At 47.7% G+C, this 19,547-nt stretch overlaps 1 protein-coding gene across 7 annotated transcripts in view; it reads left to right on the top strand.

The window, feature by feature from the left end:
- The first annotated feature begins 1,232 nt into the window (after positions 1-1,232).
- LOC126365791 (cellular tumor antigen p53-like) overlaps positions 1,233-19,547 on the top strand; it is a 142,576-nt gene continuing 124,261 nt past the window's right edge. Inside the window, exons 1-2 of one of the 7 annotated variants that reach the window (XM_050008373.1) lie at positions 1,233-1,295; positions 2,563-2,658. In XM_050008373.1, the coding sequence (XP_049864330.1) occupies positions 2,618-2,658 (41 nt within the window). In that variant the 5' untranslated portion in view covers positions 1,233-1,295; positions 2,563-2,617. The other 6 variants (XM_050008371.1, XM_050008369.1, XM_050008370.1 and 3 more) reach the window with 6 other exon arrangements.

Raw genomic sequence — 19,547 nt, 5'->3', positions numbered from 1 at the left:
AATATGTAGCATGAACAGCAAGGGTGCCAACACACTTCACTCAGGCACATCAGAAGGTAATTCTTCATCTGACGATGATTCTCCACCTTGGATAACATGCTGTGCCCACCCTATCAAAAAGTCCTCACTCCAGTCACAAATTTCGCTTGATACCCCATATAATTGCGCTTTTGATAATAAGCATAGGTGTGATGGAGAGTAAAACGCTTTTCGGAAGTCAAGGAACACTGAATCTACCTGCATGCCTTGATCCAAGGCTTTCAGAATCACATTTGAGAAAAGTGCGAGTTGGGTTTCACAGGATCGATGTTTTCAGAATCCAGGGTGGTTGGTACTGAGGAGACCGTTCTATTCGGAAGACTTCATTATGTTTGAGTTCAGAATATGTTCTAAGATTCTACAACAAATCAATGTCAAAAATATTGGACGGTAGTTTTGTGGATCGCTTCTACTACCGGTCTTGTAGACAGGTGTGACTTAGGCTTTTTTCCAAGAACAGGAAAAGGTTTTTTGTTAGAGAAATGTACAATAGACTGTAGTTAGAAGAGAGGCTAATTCAGCCGCAAATTCAGTATAGAATCCGACAGAGATTCCGTCGGACCCTAGAGCCTTGTTCAGATTTAACGTTTTCAGCTGTTTCTCAGTACCAGTGACTTAATACTTACTTCTCTCACCTTTTCAGTGGTACAAGGATTAAACTGGGACAGTTCTCCGAATTTTCCTTTGTAAAGGAATATTTGAAAATGGAGTCAAGTATTCCAACTTTTGCTTTGCTACCCTCAGTTTCAGTTCCTGTCTCAATCGCTAGGGACTGGACACCCTGTCAGTGGAGGGGCGTGTGAGCGGTCAGTTTCCGTTACTTGTTCCCCCTGCTCATGAATATCCCTATCAACGTCTATTTATCTAGTGTGCCTATGTCTGTTACGTCACTGTTGTCTTCTTATAGGATCTTCCTTGCCCGCTAAAACATCTACTCTACGTCCTGAATTTCTTCATCGCTTTTTCTTATTGCTGTTTTCCGCTTTGCAAGATTTTGGCCTGCAGCTTTCCCTTTCACTGAGATTGTTTTCCACCTGATCTTCGATGGGTTTATTGCCTTTCCCGGCGTGTCCAGTGATGGAAGAAGCTCCTATAACAGTATAGTAAGAACTGAGCCATGATGGCACCGTATTCAATGTTTCACCTTATCGTATCCGGCTGCAAATATTTAATCCGCCAAACTGTACCAACTGCGCCAGCGCCCCTATCATTCGAACGGCCGGGAGATGGCAGCACTTTTCTACTACAGATCTAGGGTTAATTTTTTATTTATTTTGTACATCTGATTCTGTGTACAAGTAAGGGAAATACATTTCAAAGTCTCTGAGTACACAGCTGGTGGTGTTCCAGTTTTGCTCATGTATAGACCATTGTCTAGTTGGTGGGTTCAGTTCTTGGAGACGGGTCGCATCAAAGAAACAACCAATCAGGGAACTCAAGCGTCCTGTCAAGAACCGCATGCCAGACAGACAGTCAGTCGAAGGTGTTTGTTGTTGGTAGGTGTGTAGTGATTCCGTGGTGTATTTATCAAACCTGTCAGGCTGTCAATCGAAGGTGTTTGTTGTTGGTAGGTGTGTAGTGATTTCGTGGTGTATTTATCAAATGATCTGTTAACTTTGCGTATGATGTAGCTTCTTGTTCGAGTTTGCTTTCTTAACACAGTAGTACATTTGAAGTACCGTGTTGATGATGTTTCGAGCAAATCGCTGCCAATTAATATTGTGCAGAACGTGTCAACTCAAGTGTTTCCAATCTTCAAACGGGACCGTTTGATTCGTCAACGATGCGTTGGTAGGGCTAAGGGAAATACTGGTGTATACATTTGTTTACTACTGGTGGAGCGACAGAATTTTCACGTTTACCTCATGTATGAGGAATGGCTACTGTGAAAAATTAATGTAATGCTGTTTTTGTAGTAAGGAAGCTCAACACAATGCCACTGATTTAACGGATATAATGTCATCTTATTATTATTTCGTTTAAGATATTGTGTTTTTAACAACTGACCTCTTTGTTATAGGTTTGTTTTTTATTCTGTAACAAACTAATTTACAGTTTTGATGTAACGGTTGTTTGTACCTCCGTAAACAGGGTAAAGACTAGAGTTTTTGACACTTTCGCCATAAAATCAATATAATCATTATATTAGTTGTCTGCGTGTTCCGTGGGTCGTAGCTTAATTGAGTCATCTGGCATTTATGTGGAAATACCCCCCCCTCTCTCTCTCTCTCTCTCTCTCTCTCTCTCTCTCACACACACACACACACACACACACACACACACACACACACACAAAATCACTTGTTGCAGGTAACACTTGTCAGAGTAAGAGGGGGTCAATAATAATTTTTTTTAAAAATAGTCCCATGCTTAGGATCAATGCACTGAAATCTTTCCTGTGCATGTCCTAATATACACACTCAGCATCACCATAAATAGAGATATTAACATTTTAAATGAATATTTTGCCATATTTTTTATGGTAATTTATCTGTTGTGAGATGTACTGTTAATGTGTTGCAGGACATACCAGGGCCTAAATGATTTTAATTTCTCTGTCAATGTACCACACCTCTGAATGATGACAGAGCAATCTTTGGGTCCACATGAATTGATTAAGTGAGTATTAATAAAGTGTTTTTCCTTATTACAAGAAATTTGTGTGTTGGTTTCAAAATATGTAGCCTATTAGCTGTGATTTTTATTTAGTTTTTCTGATTATTTATTGTGTGTGAGAGAACTTAGGGCCGATATATAAATTATGTCTTCCTTTGAATGGTGAAATTTTGAAGCAAACTGTTAAACATTCATTGTAATACACATTCATTTTAATGCCTCTGTTTGAGGTACTAGTTTGTTTCATCATCACTTTAAGATAAGCATTCTTCTTCTTCTTCTTCTTCTTCTTCTTCTTCTTGTTATTCTTCTTCTTGGATGGGTTAGAAGGAAAAATCATCTGCTAATTTCAATTCCATGTTTGTTTTTCTTTCCTTTTCTTCCAGTACTCTTTCATCCATTCACTATGATCTTTCAGGTCAACGGAAGTGTTCGATCCCAATGTGTGGCTTTGAATGTTGGTATTGGTATCGGGAGATGTTTTTGAGCTATATAGGTCAAGGGAAGTGTTTTATCCTAATTTGTGGGATCGGGAGCTGCTGTTGGGTTATGTAGGTCAAGGGAAGTGTTCGATAACAGTGTGTGGCTGTGTTTGGAATCCTTCCACATCGAATACTTTTCCTCAAACACATCTACGTCACTCGTTTCTTCCGCTATATATAGAGGGAAACATTCCACATGGGAAAAATATATCTAAAAACAAAGATTCTGTAACTTACCAAAGAAAAGCGTTGGTACATTCATAGAGACAATAACAAACACAAATTTCAAGCTTTCGCAACCCACGGTTGCTTCATCAGGAGAGAGGGAAGGAGAGGAAAAGACGAAAGAATGTGGGTTTTAAGGGATAGGGTAAGGAGTCATTCTAATCCCCTAAGGTAAGTCTTTCTGCTCCCGGGATTGGAATGACTCCTTACCCTCTCCCTTAAAACCCACATCCTTTCGTCTTTCCCTCTCCTTCCCTCTTTCCTGAAGAAGCAACCATTGGTTGCGAAAGTTAGAAATTTTGTGTGTGTGTTATTTTATTGTGCCTGTCTACCGGCGCTTTCCCGCTTGGTAAGTCTTGGAATCTTTGTTTTTAATATATTTTTCCCGTGTGTGTGTGTGTGTGTGTGTGTGTGTGTGTGTGTGTGTGTGTGTGTGTGTGTGTGTGTGTGTGTGTGTATATATGTGTGTGTGTTGTTGATGTTGTATCCCACAAATAATGGATGATATTTTTGGTTTCCCATGTGGAAGTATATATATTAAAAACAACGATTCCAAGCGGGAAAGCGCCGGCAGACAGGCACAATGAACAAAACACACAAACACACACACACAATTACTAGCTTTCGCAACCGATAGTTGCTTCTTCAGGAAGGAGAGGGAAAGACGAAAGGATGTGGGTTTTAAGGGAGAGGGTAAGGAGTCATTCCAATCCCGGGAGCGGAAAGACTTCCCTTAGGGGGAAAAAAGGACAGGTGTACACGCGCGCGCGCACACACACACACACACACACACACACACACACACACACACACACACACACACACAAAATATGCGTGCTGACCTTTTACATGGAGTGGAGGGGAAGAGAGGGTGGGAGAGAAGAGAGAGAGAGAGAGAGAGAGAGAGAGAGAGAGAAGAGGGAGTGGTGGGAGAAGGCAGTGTACGAGGAGTAGTGGGAGTGGTATGGAGAGAAGGGAAAAAGTACGGTGATGCAATGGCAGCAGCTTAGGAGAGATGTAGACTTTAAATACTAAATCTTGCTGTGGTCACAGGAGGAAACATCTGGGTTTTTGTGTGGTTGTGTATGTGAAAGCGTGTGCTTCGGCTAGAAAAAGAGCAATTGCTTGAAATCTGGTGTGATTGCTGTTTTCTGTTACATGTTTCTGTGTTCCATTCATTGATCCACTGTAGGTGAGTGAATTCCTCTCCCTTATTTTACATGTCGCTCCACACAGGAATTTACATAATTGTTAAAATAGAAACTCCTAAAACAACCTAGTTCAGCCACTTTTGCACTTAGAATCATTGCAAATCTGGGGGGGGGGGATAGACAAATCAGTAAGTTGACATAATTTATTTCAATAATGTATTGTGGAATATTGTTCTGGGGGAATCTCATCTCTGAGAATGAAAGGCTTCAATGTTCATAAACATGATGTAAGAGGGACACGAGGTGCTTGCCTATTATGATCTTGTAGATATTAAGTGTTAGGGGTTGGGCGTGGATGATTACTGCTTCACAGTACATTTATCCCCTGATGAAATTTGTTGTAAGTAATACTCTACTATTCAAAAGGAACAATGATGTACATAGTTGCAATACCAGAAGGGAAGATACATTATTTACTCCACATTAAGGGGCTCTGGAAAGGTTCAAAATCATGAAATGTTCAATTTTTACTTTTTTGCATTTTAAAAATCTACACACTTTCCCCTTTCAATTGATATATAATTTATTCAGTTCAGAAGAAAACATATTTTCAAAATATGTTCTGCATGGATGTGATCCACTGTGGTGATGTTTAACTGCTGTCAAATGTTGTACTCATGAATCTACATGCTCATCATCTACATTTTAGTGATGAGAGACAAAAAAAAAGGTGTTGTGTTGTGGCTAACCCATGATAGTTTGATATAAATATTGCTTGCTTGATTCTTACATGTTGCATGTTTATTTACTCTTTTTAATCCTGAAAATACTCACAATGAATTCTGTTTGTTGAAGAGTGTGTTTTATCGAAAGATAATCATGGGTAAACATAAAGTGACTAGAAATGCTCTAAAGATTTTTAAGAAAAGAAGAAATGTTGGAAAGGCAAAGGTAGGTATTATTACTGAAAACAATAAATATGATAACCAGGTTTGTGAACCTAACATTGCTGGTACACCTGCCCATTGCAGTAAAAATGAGAAAGAAAGTACTTTGCAGAGGAAGCTTGGTTCAGTTAATGAAAAGTGTGGGTGAATTGGAAATTTTGTAAACTGTGCAAGATGTTTTGAGTGTAGTGAAGTAGGTCTGGAACACTCTATAAAAAATCACGTAGGACTTGCCAGTGAAATGGAACTACAGTATGGTAAGTGTTCATACATGACCATCTTTTGAAACAGTGTTGCTGTAATTCCAAATGAAGAAAATGATAGCGAAATCTATGAACACTTTAGATTTGTTTTTGCTAACTACACTTCTGGAAATTGAAATAAGAACACCGTGAATTCATTGTCCCAGGAAGGGGAAACTTTATTGACACATTCCTGGGGTCAGATACATCATATGATCACACTGACAGAACCACAGGCACATAGACACAGGCAACAGAGCATGTACAATGTCGGCACTAGTACAGTGTATATCCACCTTTCACAGCAATGCAGGCTGCTATTCTCCCATGGAGACGATCGTAGAGATGCTGGATGTAGTCCTGTGGAACGGCTTGCCATGCCATTTCCACCTGGTGCCTCAGTTGGACCAGCGTTCGTGCTGGACGTGCAGACCACGTGAGACGACACTTCATCCAGTCCCAAACATGCTCAATGGGGGACAGATCCGGAGATCTTGCTGGCCAGGGTAGTTGACTTACACTTTCTAGAGCACGTTGGGTAACACGGGATACATGCGGACGTGTATTGTCCTGTTGGCACAGCAAGTTCCCTTGCCGGTCTAGGAATGGTAGAACGATGGGTTTGATGACGGTTTGGATGTACTGTGCACTATTCAGTGTCCCCTCGACGATCACCAGAGGTGTACGGCCAGTGTAGGAGATCGCTCCCCACACCATGATGCCGGGTGTTGGCCCTGTGTGCCTCGGTCGTATGCAGTCCTGATTGTGGCGCTCACCTGCACGGCGCCAAACACACATACGACCATCATTGGCACCAAGGCGCGAAGCGACTCTCATCGCTGAAGACGACACGTCTCCATTCGTCCCTCCATTCACGCCTGTCACGACACCACCGGGGGCGGGCTGCACAATGTTGGGGCGTGAGTGAAAGACGGCCTAACGGTGTGCGGGACCGTAGCCCAGCTTCATGGAGACGGTTGCGAATGGTCCTCGCCGATACCCCAGGAGCAACAGTGTCCCTAATTTGCTGGGAAGTGGTGGTGTGGTCCCCTACGGCACTGTGTAGGATCCTACGGTCTTGGCGTGCATCCGTGCGTCGCTGCGGTCCGGTCCCAGGTCGACGGGCACGTGCACCTTCCGTTGACCATTGGCGACAACATCGATGTACTGTGGAGACCTCACGCCCCACGTGTTGAGCAATTCGGCGGTACGTCCACCCGGCCTCCCGCATGCCCACTATATGCCCTCGCTTAAAGTCCGTCAACTGCACATACGGTTCACGTCCACGCTGTCGCGGGATGCTACCAGTGTTAAAGACTGCAATGGAGCTCCGTATGCCACGGCAAACTGGCTGACACTGACGGCGGCGGTGCACAAATGCTGCGCAGCTAGTGCCATTCGACGGCCAACACCGCGGTTCCTGGTGTGCCCGCTGTGCCGTGCGTGTGATCATTGCTTGTACAGCCCTCTCGCAGTGTCCGGAGCAAGTATGGTGGGTCTGACACACAGGTGTCAATGTGTTCTTTTTTCCATTTCCAGGAGTGTAAAACATCCAAAATAAATTTGGAAAGACAGGTAGACAGGAAAAGATCTCAAGGAAGACCTCGAACCCGATGGATGGACTTGATAAAGGCTGATCTAGTGACCAGAGGATTGGCAGTGGATGATGATCTCCATGAACAGGTGTATCTGGACAGGACAAAGTGGAAGACGCTCATTACCATTACCCAGGAAACTGGAACTGTTTCATGATGATACGCCTTGTGTACAATTGGTAAGTGTGCTACTGCAGGTACAGTTTTCTGTGACGTGGTGAATCTTCCAAATCCCGAATTATAATAGATTTATAGTGTCTGAAATATAATCTATGAAGGAAGCTGTGGAAGGGACTGCAATAGAAAACAGTTGTAATAGAGACTTGATTTCAGCACTCAATGGTGCCTGGCATAAATGGGAACACAAATCTCTTCATGGTGTAGTATCTGCCTCCAGTATGTATAAGTTTTAGATGTAGCAGTAATATCTAGATATTACAGTGTCCCAAAAAAACTAAGGTATACATGAAAATAATTGTGCAGCTAATGAAAGTGACAGTAGTGGTTGAATGGAAGTGTCAGGTGTTGCTAGTATATTTCAGCATTCTGTTGCATGTGATAAAGTACGATATGTGAATTACCTTGGTGACAGTGATTCTAAAAGTTTCAAACATATTGAAGAAATGGTGCCCTGTTGTGGTGATCTTGTAAAGGGGAAATTTGAGTGTACTGCCAACATACAGAACCCCCCCTGCGGGTCCGGGGGTTAGAATAGGCCCGAGGTATTCCTGCCTGTCGTAAGAGGCAACTAAAAGGAGTCCCTCCCCCTCAAGGGGGTAGTTAGCGCCTGCGTCCGGAGACGGACGGTTTCACGACCTATATTTGCGTTCATTTTGGTTTTTCACTTCTTCTGGTTTCTTCCTTCCTTTGGTTGGTTCCTTTCTTTGTTCTTCTCCATCTCACTGTCTTACTTACTCTTCTCCTTGCCTTCTTCTCCTTGCCTTCTTCTCCTTCTCTGGTCTCCACTTCGGCGTTTGAGACAGTCTGTTCTTTCTTTCCCTCTCTTTCTTTTTCCTCTTCTACCTTCCTCCCTGTGCGTGCCTGAAGGCCGACCCACGCATTCGCACGCGCAGCCGGTGATGGGCTAACGCGTAATTCCCCGCCCTGGGTAGACAATTAAGGCACGCACGTACCCCCTGATAAAGGCCAGGCCCAGGGAGGGGTGATTGCCTGAGCTGACACCTTCCGACCATGCCGATTGGTCCCTCCGTCCGTTTCTCGGGAGGTGTGACCTGAGGTGTGAACAATCACCTAAGGCGGGAGTGCCCTCTGAGAGGGTCCCCACAAGGAAGGAGCGCGCCATCGGAGACGCTGGCAATCATGGGGGATTCCTCCGAAATGGATTTCTCTTCTTCTCTCTCAACTTCTGCCCACAAACGAAAACTTGACCAGCCACCAGTGACAAAAGTACTACCGCCTGCCTCACAGTTCCTCGTAGTTTCTCGATCTGAGGACGGAAAGGATTCTTCCTCTTTCTTCCTCTGTCAACCCTTTCGTTATCCAGAAGGGCGTAGATGCCATAGCTGGATCTGTCAAGTCTTGTACCAGGTTGCGTAATGGTACCTTGTTACTAGAAACTGAGAGCGCCTTTCAGGCACAAAAACTGCTTCGGGCCACACTCCTGTACACGTTCCCTGTCCGGGTGGAGGCTCACCACACTTTGAATTCGTCTCATGGTGTGGTCTATACTAGATCACTCGACGGATTGACTGACGAGGCGATTCAGTCTTTCCTCACTGAGCAGGGTGTGACGGCTGTCAATAGGGTCATGAAAAAGGTCAACAATGACCTTGTACCGACCCGGACGCTTTTCTTGACCTTTGATAGTGTTCAGTTGCCGTCGTGCATCAAGGCGGGCTACGAGGTTATTTCTGTTCGCCCCTATGTCCCGACACCTACGCGCTGCTACCAGTGTCAGCGTTTTAATCACACTCGCCATTCTTGTTCCAATGCGGCTACATGTGTGACTTGTGGCAGGGATGCCCATGAGGGTGACTGTCCACCTCCGTCTCCTCGTTGTGTGAACTGTTGCGGTGACCATGCAGTGTCCTCACGCGACTGTCCCGTCTACAAGGAAGAACGCTGTATCCAAGAAATTCGGGTCAAAGAGAGAGTCTCCACCTCAGCTGCTCGCAAGCTATTCGCTAGTAGGAAGCCCACGTTGCTCCCAGCGGGGAAGTACAGTACTGTCCTTGCCTCTCCTCGGACTACCAGGGAGATGATGACACAGACATGCGATCTGACTTACAGCACTACGGTCGTCCGTTAGGCCAGTGCTAAGATCGCCCGGTCGACGTCTCCTCTTCCTCCCGTCGCCCCTCCGACACAAGCACCTTTATCAGCTTCTGCCAGGACGAAGACCCAGAAGTCAGAAGCACGGGCCTTCAAGGAAGAACCATCTCGTGCAGACCTTCTACGTACCTCAAACCCTCAGCCATCGACCAATCCTTCCACAAAACGACCTTTCAAGAAGGCTCATAGGAAGCACAGTTCTCCTTCCCCACCATGGCGCATTTCTCCTCCTGCACCCCCCAGCAGTTGCCGCCCCAGGCCGTCATCCGTTTCGCCTAGCTGCACCGCTGGTAGCCGAACATCTGGCCGTTCACCAGCGGAGGAAGCTCCCCCTCCCGGCCATCTTCACAAGATGGCCGATGAACCTATAGAACAAATGGACGATGACTGTCCGCCTCCTGCTAGCGGCAGCAGTGCTTGCTCGAAGCCGGGCCCTCAGCGGCCTTCGAGATGACCCCTTCTTGCATCTTCTTCCTCTCACGATGGCACTTATTCACTGGAATATTCGCAGCATTCGCTCCAACCGAGAGGACTTGAAATTGGTGCTCCGCTTGCACCGTCCGCTCGTCGTAGCCCTCCAGGAAACGAAGCTACGCCCATGAGATCAAATTGCCTTGGCACACTACACCTCTGTGCGTTTTGACTTACCCCCTGTGGCAGGTATTCCGGCTCATGGAGGGGTTATGTTGCTGGTCCGGGATGATATCTACTATGATCCCATCACATTGCACACCGGTCTGCAGGCAGTTGCCGTCTGCATTACTCTCCCCACTTTTACATTTTCCATTTGTACCATTTACACTCCATCGTCGTCTGCCGTTACCAGGGCTGACATGCTGCAAATTATTGCTCAGCTCCCTGCACAATTTTTGTTAACTGGAGACTTCAATGCTCACCATCCTATTTGGGACTCTCCAGCATCCTGTTCGAGGGGCTCCCTGTTAGCAGACGTTTTCAACCAGCTCAATCTTATCTGCCTCAATACTGGCGCCCCTACCTCTCTGTATGTACTACCCAACTTGCACACCGGTTTGAGTGGTATGTGCTTTGATACATATTCAAGCGACCACTTCCCGTGTGTTATCCATCTCCTGCATCATACCTCCTCTCCGTGCTCAACTAGTTGGAACATCTCCAAAGCAGACTGGGGGCTCTTCTCTTCCAGGGCGACCTTTCAGGATCAAACCTTCACAAGTTGCGATAGTCAGGCCGCCCACCTCACGGAAGTCATTCTCACTGCTGCTGAATATTCCATCCCTCACACTACTTCTTCTCCATGCCGCGTACCGGTCCCCTGGTGGACCGCAGCATGTAGAGACGCCTTACGTGCTCGTCGACGTGCTTTACGCACCTTTAAACACCACCCTACAGTGGCGAATTGTATCAATTATAAACGATTACGTGCGCAGTGTCGTCGTATTTTTAAAGAAAGCAAGAAAGCCAGCTGGGCTGCTTTCACAAGCACCTTCAGCAGTTTTACTCCTTCTTCTATTGACTGGGGTAGCCTGCACCGGCTATCTGGCACTAAGGTCCATTCACCAGTTTCTGGCTTGACGATCGCGAATGACATCCTTGTGGCCGCTGAGGATGTCTCCAATGCCTTCGGCCGCTGTTTCGCAGAGGTTTCGAGCTCCACTCATTACCCCCCTGCCTTCCTCCCCCGAAAACAGGCAGAGGAGGCTCGGCCACCTAATTTCCGCTCCTCGAATTGTGAAAACTACAATGCCCCATTCACCATGCGGGAACTCAAAAATGCACTTGCCCGGTCACGGTCCTCCACTCTGGGGCCTGATTCTATTCATATTCAGATGCTGAAGAACCTTTCTCCTGCAGGTAAAGGTTTCCTTCTTCGTACTTACAATCGCATCGGAATTGAGTGATATGTTCCTGCATGCTGGCGCGAGTCTATTGTTGTACCGATTCCTAAGCTGGGGAAGGACAAGCACTTGCCTTCCAGTTATCGACCCATCTCACTTACCAGCTGTGTCTGTAAGGTGATGGAGCGAATGGTTAACTCTCGTTTGGTTTGGCTGCTCGAATCTCGACGCCTACTTACCAATGTACAATGTGGATTTCGTAGGCGCCGCTCTGCTGTTGACCATCTGGTTACCTTTTCGACCTTCGCTCCAAGCTGGATTATGGGTGCTTTGTATACTCCTCTGCACGGCCGTCCATCTTACGCCGCCTCAACTCCATACAACATCGGGGTTTACGGCTTGCGATCGGAGCGTTTTATACTAGTCCCATCGAGAGTCTTCATGCTGAAGCCGGTGAATTGCCACTCACCTACCGGCGCGTTACGCCTGTCGGCTACTGTCAATGCCCAACCACCCATCGTATCGTTCCTTTTTTGACGACTCTCTCGACCGTCAATACGGGTTGTATGTCTCTGCCCTGCTACCCCCTGGAGTTCGCTTTCGTTGCCTCCTTCAACTCCTTGATTTTTCACTCCCTGCAACCTTTAGAGTGGGCGAGAGCCACACGCCATCTTGGCTCCAGGCTCAGGTTTGCGTTCACCTTGACCTCCGCTCGCTCCCAAAGGAGGTTATCCCCGGTTCAGTATACCACTCCCGTTTTGTTGAACTTCGTTAGAAGTTCATTAATATGACTTTCATTTATACAGATGGCTCTAAGACCAATGACGGGGTCGGGTGTTCTTTCATTGTCGGGGCACAAAGTTTCAAATACCGGCTACATGGCCATTGTTCGGTCTTCACAGCTGAGCTCTTTGCCCTCTACCAGGCTGTTCTTTACGTCTGCCGCCACTGACATTCTGCTTATGTAATCTGCTCAGATTCTCTGAGCGCCATCCAGAGCCTCAGTGATCCGTATCCGGTTCACCCTTTCGTGCACCGGTTCCAACGCTCTCTTCAGCAGCTGGTGGACGACGGGTCTCCAGTTAGCTTAATGTGGGTTCCTGGCCATGTCGGTATCCCTGGGAACGAAGCTGCAGATGCCGCGGCCAAGGCTGCGGTCCTCCAGCCTCGGACGGCTTCTTGTTGTGTCCCTTCATCAGATTGTAGCACGGTCATTTGTCGGCACATTTTATTGCTGTGGCATGCCGATTGGGCTGCACTTACGGACAATAAGCTTCGGGCCTTGAAACCTCTTCCCGCAGCTTGGACGTCCTCCTCACGTCCTTCTCGGCGGGAGAAGGTCGTTTTGGCCTGGCTACGAATTGGACACTGCCAGTTCAGCCATCGCCATCTGCTGATGGCAGCGCCGGCGCCGTTCTGTCCATGTGGGCAATTGCTGACGGTCCGCCACATTTTAACGTCCTGTCCGGATTTTACTACGCTGCGTCTTGATCTTGGCCTGCCATGTACTCTGGATGCCATTTTAGTGGATGACCCAGGACCTGCTGCTCGTGTACTTCGTTTTATCAACTTGACACACCTGTCTAAGGACATTTGATTATGCTGTAGTTTTTTAATCCTATGCCTGTTTATACGTCTTTTATAGTGTTGACCCTTTTAGTTGCTGTTTTAACCTTGTGCCTCGCAGTACATTCCTAAATTAGGCAGGGCGCTAATGACCATTGTAGTTGTGCGCCCAAAGAAAAATTACAGAAACGAATGGGACCAAGATTTCGGTGACTGAAAGCTTCGTACAAAAAGCAAAAACTCAGTGATGGTAAAGGTTGTATGGGAAGGGAAGGTTAATTGACTGTGTAAGTGACAAAATATAGACCTATTATGGAATGGCTATTAGCCAAAACACACACAGCTTAGATGAAATGAAGAAGTCTGTTTCGGCTCCTTTCCCCCCCCCCCCCCCCCCCCCCCCCTCTCCGAACAATGAAAGTCTCCATCATTACTTGTTTTCCAAAGGAGAAAGCAGTTGGTGTAAGTACAACAAGGGATTGCCAGCTGGTGAAGTGTACGCTCATAAATATAGTCTACCTGATGCGGTAATGGAAGTGATAAAACCTATTTTCTGAGACTTAGCAGCACCTGAGCTGTTGAAAAAGTGTATTTATGGAAAAACTCAAAACACCAACGAAAGTGTAAATAGTGTTATATGGTCAAGAATCCCCAAGACTGTGTTTCTTGGAATACAAACACTTAACTGTGGTGTGTATGATGTTTTTGTTGCTTTTTATGATGGCAACATTGCAAGGTGCAAAGTCTTTCGAAATACGGGAATGAAGATAGGCTTCCACGTGGTAAGAATGATGCTTGCTTTAGATGGGGAATGCCTTAGGGCTGCTGGCAGGGCTGTAAAAGCCTAGAAATACAAGCCAGAGTAAACAGGAGGAGGACAAAGAGAAAGCTGGAAGAGGAGCTTGCAGAAGATGAAGATAATCCATCCTATGGACCTGGAACGTATTAAAAACGTAAATCAAACTTTGTCGTTCAATTCCCAAAAGTTTTATTTTTTCATACAAATTACATGTATTGCCAGGATCCACCAAACCAACTTGCTTCAAATTTTCAGGAAACGTTACAGTCCCTTCTGCGTAACTTAACATTGCCTTTCTCCAAAAACCTACATATTGTTGAATTTGTAAACAAAAAAGGCACGAAAATTAGTGGATTTTCATGACAACAAAAAAATTAATCTCTACCAACTAAATTCGTATTTTAAAAAGCCCCTTGTTAAGTTGTATCCAATACTCCAGTAAATAACCTGTAAAAATTTGGACTCCTAGCTCAAATAATTTCTGAGAAAACATATAATTAATGAGTTCTATTTTAACATTGGGAAGATAGGGCTTTCCGGAGCCCCTTAAGGTTGTTTTTCAGCTCAAAAATGCTGCAGCCAAAATTTTTGAGCACTTACCCATTGACATAATATATCTCACAGACAGCAAAATGAAATTTGAAAACAAACTGGAAAAAGTCTCTCTTTGATAATCCCTCCCATTTTGTAGAATAATTTCTATTATTTTAATGTGTAAAAGGTGGTGGGTAGGAATTTCTAACTCACATCTTCATGTTAAAAAGAAACTTGTAAGGATCAACAGATAGACATATTTATTAATTAATTTGTGATGTGAATATAATGTGACTTGTTCCACGTTATTGCTGTTTATTGTGCAAATGATCCATGAAACATCAATCTAACTAACTGATTAATTTGCTGTCACAACAGATTGAAAATAGAGATGGGAGTACCATTATCACATCTGAGCTGCTTCACTCTCCCTCACAGTGAGGCATTACCTTGTCTGAAATGTATGTATGATTGAATTAAAAGTACAATCACTATTGGTTTTAAATAATGTACTGCTGCTCCTTGTGTGAAGGTGCAGCTAAACTGTGCCTCTTCTTCGTACGTGGGCGCTCTCTCTTCCTCAACTTCTATGCTGGCAGCTATAAAGCTTTCTCAGATCCATTGTGCTACTAAATGACTGAAAGCATTGTTCCAGAAATACTCATATATTGACCCTTAGTTTACAACCAGGAAACATTTCATAATACTTCGAACTTACTCGTGCATTAGAGTAATACATACGTTTTGTCTGACGTGTCGATATACTCTTAATGCTAGTTGATAACTCTTCATCTCCCTTCTCTTGGTGATTTCAGCATTTTTATGGACCGTTCTCGTCTTTTGCTTACCTTGCTTCTCTTAGCGAAATTTAGTAGCTCTAGGCAGCACCCCCTGTGGGTTCGGGGGTAAGAATAGGCCCACGGTATTCCTGCCTGTCGTAAGAGGCTACTAAAAGGAGTCTCAAACGTTTTGGCCTTGTGAGATGGTCCCCTAACGGGTTTGACCTCCATCCTTCTAAATTTTCCTACGAGCGAGCCGATTGGGGAAGGGCGCCTTACAAGGAGCGATGTGTCCATCATGCATTACCATCTCTAGCCAGGTTTGTCGTCATCGCTTAGCAGTCCCGCTCACCTACCATCTCTTGGGCGTGGATTTGTTCTTGGGTGCAGTTTATTGCTATCTGCTATGCTGTGTCGCTTTATGCGCCAATGACGATATTGGACTACATCACCTGAAATCCAGCACGGTAGCCAGTCCGTTGTGGTGGGGCCGCCATGTAACCTGTTGGTTGTAGCCCCCTGACTACACAGGGATCGCTCTGCTGATGCCAGCGCCGTTAACTCCCCACGTATGCCAAGGAGTAGATGCCTATCTCCTTGGGGCATCGGGACTCCCGGAATGGCCATCCTGCCATGTGGTCGTTGCTGAGGCTGGGTGGCGCCCGTGGGGAGGGCCCTTGGTCGGAGTAGGTGGCATCAGGGCGGATGACCAGCAATGAAGCGTGGTACATCATCTCTTGCTGGCGGCCAGCCGCCAGCAGTCTCTAAGCGTTCCAGGGCTCAATACAACGCAACTACATATGACCCCAAATCGTTCCCCTCCCTGGCTACACCATGGGAGGAACGAAAGACTAAGGATGCCAGCGAACCATACTCGCCCCGCTACCTGGTGTGTACGAGAGCTGATGGTGAATCCTTTACATCCATGAAGCCTCAGTTCTTCGTCGAGCACTTAGAGGACAAGTTCGGGGAGGTGGAGGGCTTGTCCAAAATGCGCTCGGGCTCGGTTTTGATCAAATCAGCGTCCTCCGCCCAGTCCCGCTGGTTACTCGATTGTAACAAGCTGGGGGATGTTCCGGTTACAATCACGCCCCATAAGAGTCTTAATATGGTCCAGGGCATAATATTCCATCGGGACATTCTATTGCAGTCTGATGACGAGCTTCGCGCCAATTTAGAGCGGCGAGGTGTTCACTTCGTCCGGCGCGTACATCGTGGTCCAAGGGATAAGCAGGTTGCCACCGGTGCCTTCATCTTGGCCTTCGAGGGTGATACTTTACCTGAGAAGGTCAAGGTGATGGTCTATCGTTGTGGCGTCAAGCCATATATCCCTCCCCCGTTGCGGTGCTTGAAGTTCGGGCATATGTCTTCCCGCTGTACTTCCAGCCTCACATGTCGAGATTGTGGACGCCCATCACATCCCAATACTCCATGTGCTCCGCCTCCCGTCTGTGTAAACTGCGGAGAGCACCACTCGCCTTGCTCGCCGGACTGCAGGACCTTCCAGAAAGAGCGCAAAATCATGGAGTATAAGACCCTGGACCGCCTGACATACACTGAGGCCAGGCAGAAGTTCGAACACCTCCATCCTGTTCGAATGACTGCCTCTTACGCCGCGGCTACTACTGTTATGGCCCCATTAGCTCTCCCTCAGACTGCCACCTCTCAGAGCCGGAATGCTACACCTGCCCCCTTGATGGTGGGGGGCACTTCACTCCCTGCTGCTCCTGCACTACCTGCCTCAGGAGCAGCAACCCCCCAACCATCGGGGACATCAGTCCCCACTTCTAAGCTGGGGAAGCCTCAAACTTCCCCGGCTCGAATAGCACGGAAAGGGTCCCTTGGGTCCCTTCCTTCCCAGGTTTCCGCCTCTGGGAAGGGTGACGTCAGCCAATGGAAGAAAAGCAGACCAGCGGCTGGTCGCAGGGCTTCCCGCTCCTCCTCCGTCCCGGAGGCTGACTCGCTGGAGCCCTCCCAGCCAATGAAACCCAAGGACCAGAGAGACAAGACGAAGAAGAAGACCTCTAAGGCCAAGGAACACGCGGTGGCATCCACCCCACTGCTCCCTACAGGCTCTGCGTCCGAGGATAAGGTGGAGATCCGGGCGTCCGCTGAGGACCTGGATCTCGCCGGACCCTCGGACACCATGGAAGCAGATTGTACTGGTCCTCCATCGGTGGCAGCAGGTGACCCAGTGGTGTGATCTGCCTCCTCGGCCCCTTCACGCCTTTTTCGGACATGGACAAAGCGATACTCCAGTGGAACTGCAGCGCTTTTTTCCACCACCTCGCTGAGCTTCGCCAACTCATCAGCAGTCACCCTTTCCTCTGCATTGCCCTACAGGAAACTTGGTTTCCGGCAATGCGGACCCCTGCCCTACGTGGGTATCGGGGTTATTACAAGAACCGGGCAGCTTATGAGAGGGTATCTGGTGGAGTCTGCGTCTACATCCTTAACTCTGTCTACAGCGAATGTGTACCTCTTCACACACCTTTAGAGGCTGTCGCTGTAAGGATGTGGACGCCTCAGCCTATTACTGTCTGCAGTTTGTATCTTCCGCCAGATGGTGATGTCTCGCGTCATGTGTTGGCTGCATTGATAGCACAACTGCCTCCTCCTTTTGTGTTACTGGGCGACTTTAACGCCCATAACCCCCTGTGGGGTAGCGCCGCGATTACTGGCAGGGGTAGAGATGTCGAGACTCTTCTCTCGCAGCTTGACCTCTGCCTCTTAAACACGGGAGAGCCGACACATTTCAGCGTAGTCCATGGCACATTTTCGGCCATCGACCTTTCTATCTGCAGCCCCGGACTTTCACCATCCATCCACTGGAGTGTCCTTGACGACTTATGTGGTAGTGACCATTTCCCCATCTTTCTGTCACTACCACAGCGTCACTCTTCTGAACGCCCCTCCAGATGGGCTCTGAATAAGGCTGATTGGGGCTTGTTCTCCTCTCTCGCCACTATCGCACCTCCTTCCCCTGACACCATTGATGCGGTGGTTCAGTCGGTCACCACCGGCATCGTTTCTGCGGCGGCATCTGCGATTCCCTGTTCATCCGGGTCCCCTCGGCGGAGGACTGTGCCTTGGTGGGCGCCCGAGATCGCAGAGGCGATTAGAGATCGCCGGCGGGCTCTTCAACGCCATAAGCGGCACCCGTCCTTGGAGAACCTCATCGTTTTTAAACAGCTCCATGCCCGTGCCGACGCCTTATTCGCCAACGGAAGCAGGAGTGCTGGGAACGGTATGTTTCCACCATTGGCGTCCGTACCTCTGCATCGCAGGTTTGGGCTAAGATTAGGCGACTCCATGGCTATCGGCCGCCTGTCTCTGTCCCTGGGCTTTCGCTGAATGGAGTGGTGTGTACTGACTCCGACACGATTGCGGACCGGTTAGCAGCGCATTTTGCTCAGTGTTCCGCATCTACGAATTACCCACTGGCCTCCCGCTCCCGGAAAGAGCGGTTGGAAAGTTGGAGGCTTTCCTTTCACACGCGCCACGCGGAGTCGTACAATGCTCCTTTCAGCGACTGGGAATTCCAGAGTGCACTATCTGCTTGCCCTGATACGGCTCCTGGGCCAGACCGCATCCACAGCCAGATGCTGAAACACCTCTCTGTGAATTGCCAGCGATGCCTCCTAGATGTTTTCAACCGCATCTGGGTTGAGGGTGTGTTCCCGTCTCAATGGCGAGAAAGCATCGTCCTCCCCGTGTTGAAACCTGGCAAGAACCCGCTGGAGGTGGACAGCTACCGCCCCATAAGCCTCACCAACGTTCTTTGCAAGTTGCTAGAACGTATGGTGAGCCGGAGGTTGAGTTGGCTCCTCGAGTCTCGAGGCCTTCTGGCTCCGTCTCAGGGTAGGTTCCGTAAAGGCCGCTCTGCCGTCGATAATCTGGTCTCCCTAGAGTCTGCCGTCCGTACAGCCTTTGCACGCCGCCAACATCTGGTTGCCGTCTTCTTCGACATGCAGAAGGCGTACAATACGACTTGGCGATATCACATCCTGGCCACACTTCATGGGTGGGGTCTTAGGGGCCCGCTCCCGATTTTTATTCAGAATTTTCTGTCGTCTCGTTCCTTCCGCGTGCAAGTTGCTGCGTCCCATAGTTCCTCCCGGGTCCAGGAGAACGGGGTCCCGCAGGGGTCTGTCCTCAGTGTCTCCCTGTTTTTAATTGCGATCAATGGGCTCGCTGAGGCGGTGGGATCGTCCGTCGCAGCTTCGTTGTATGCAGACGACTTCTGCCTCTACTACAACTCCGCTAGCATTGCAGTTGCTGATCGCCAGCTGCAGGGCGCTATCCGCAAGGCGCAGTCGTGGGCTGTAGCGCACGGCTTCCAGTTTTCGGCCGCTAAGACCTGCGTTATGCATTTCTGCCGGCGTCGCACGGTTCACCCTGAGCCACGCCTTTACCTTGACGGTGAACCTCTTGCTGTGGTAGAGACGCATCGGTTCTTGGGA

Source organism: Schistocerca gregaria, chromosome 4 (genome assembly GCF_023897955.1).
Source record: "Schistocerca gregaria isolate iqSchGreg1 chromosome 4, iqSchGreg1.2, whole genome shotgun sequence".
Lineage (NCBI taxonomy): Eukaryota > Metazoa > Arthropoda > Insecta > Orthoptera > Acrididae > Schistocerca > Schistocerca gregaria.
Note: the sequence above shows the minus strand (reverse complement) of the source record. Positions and strands in the feature narration are given on the sequence as shown.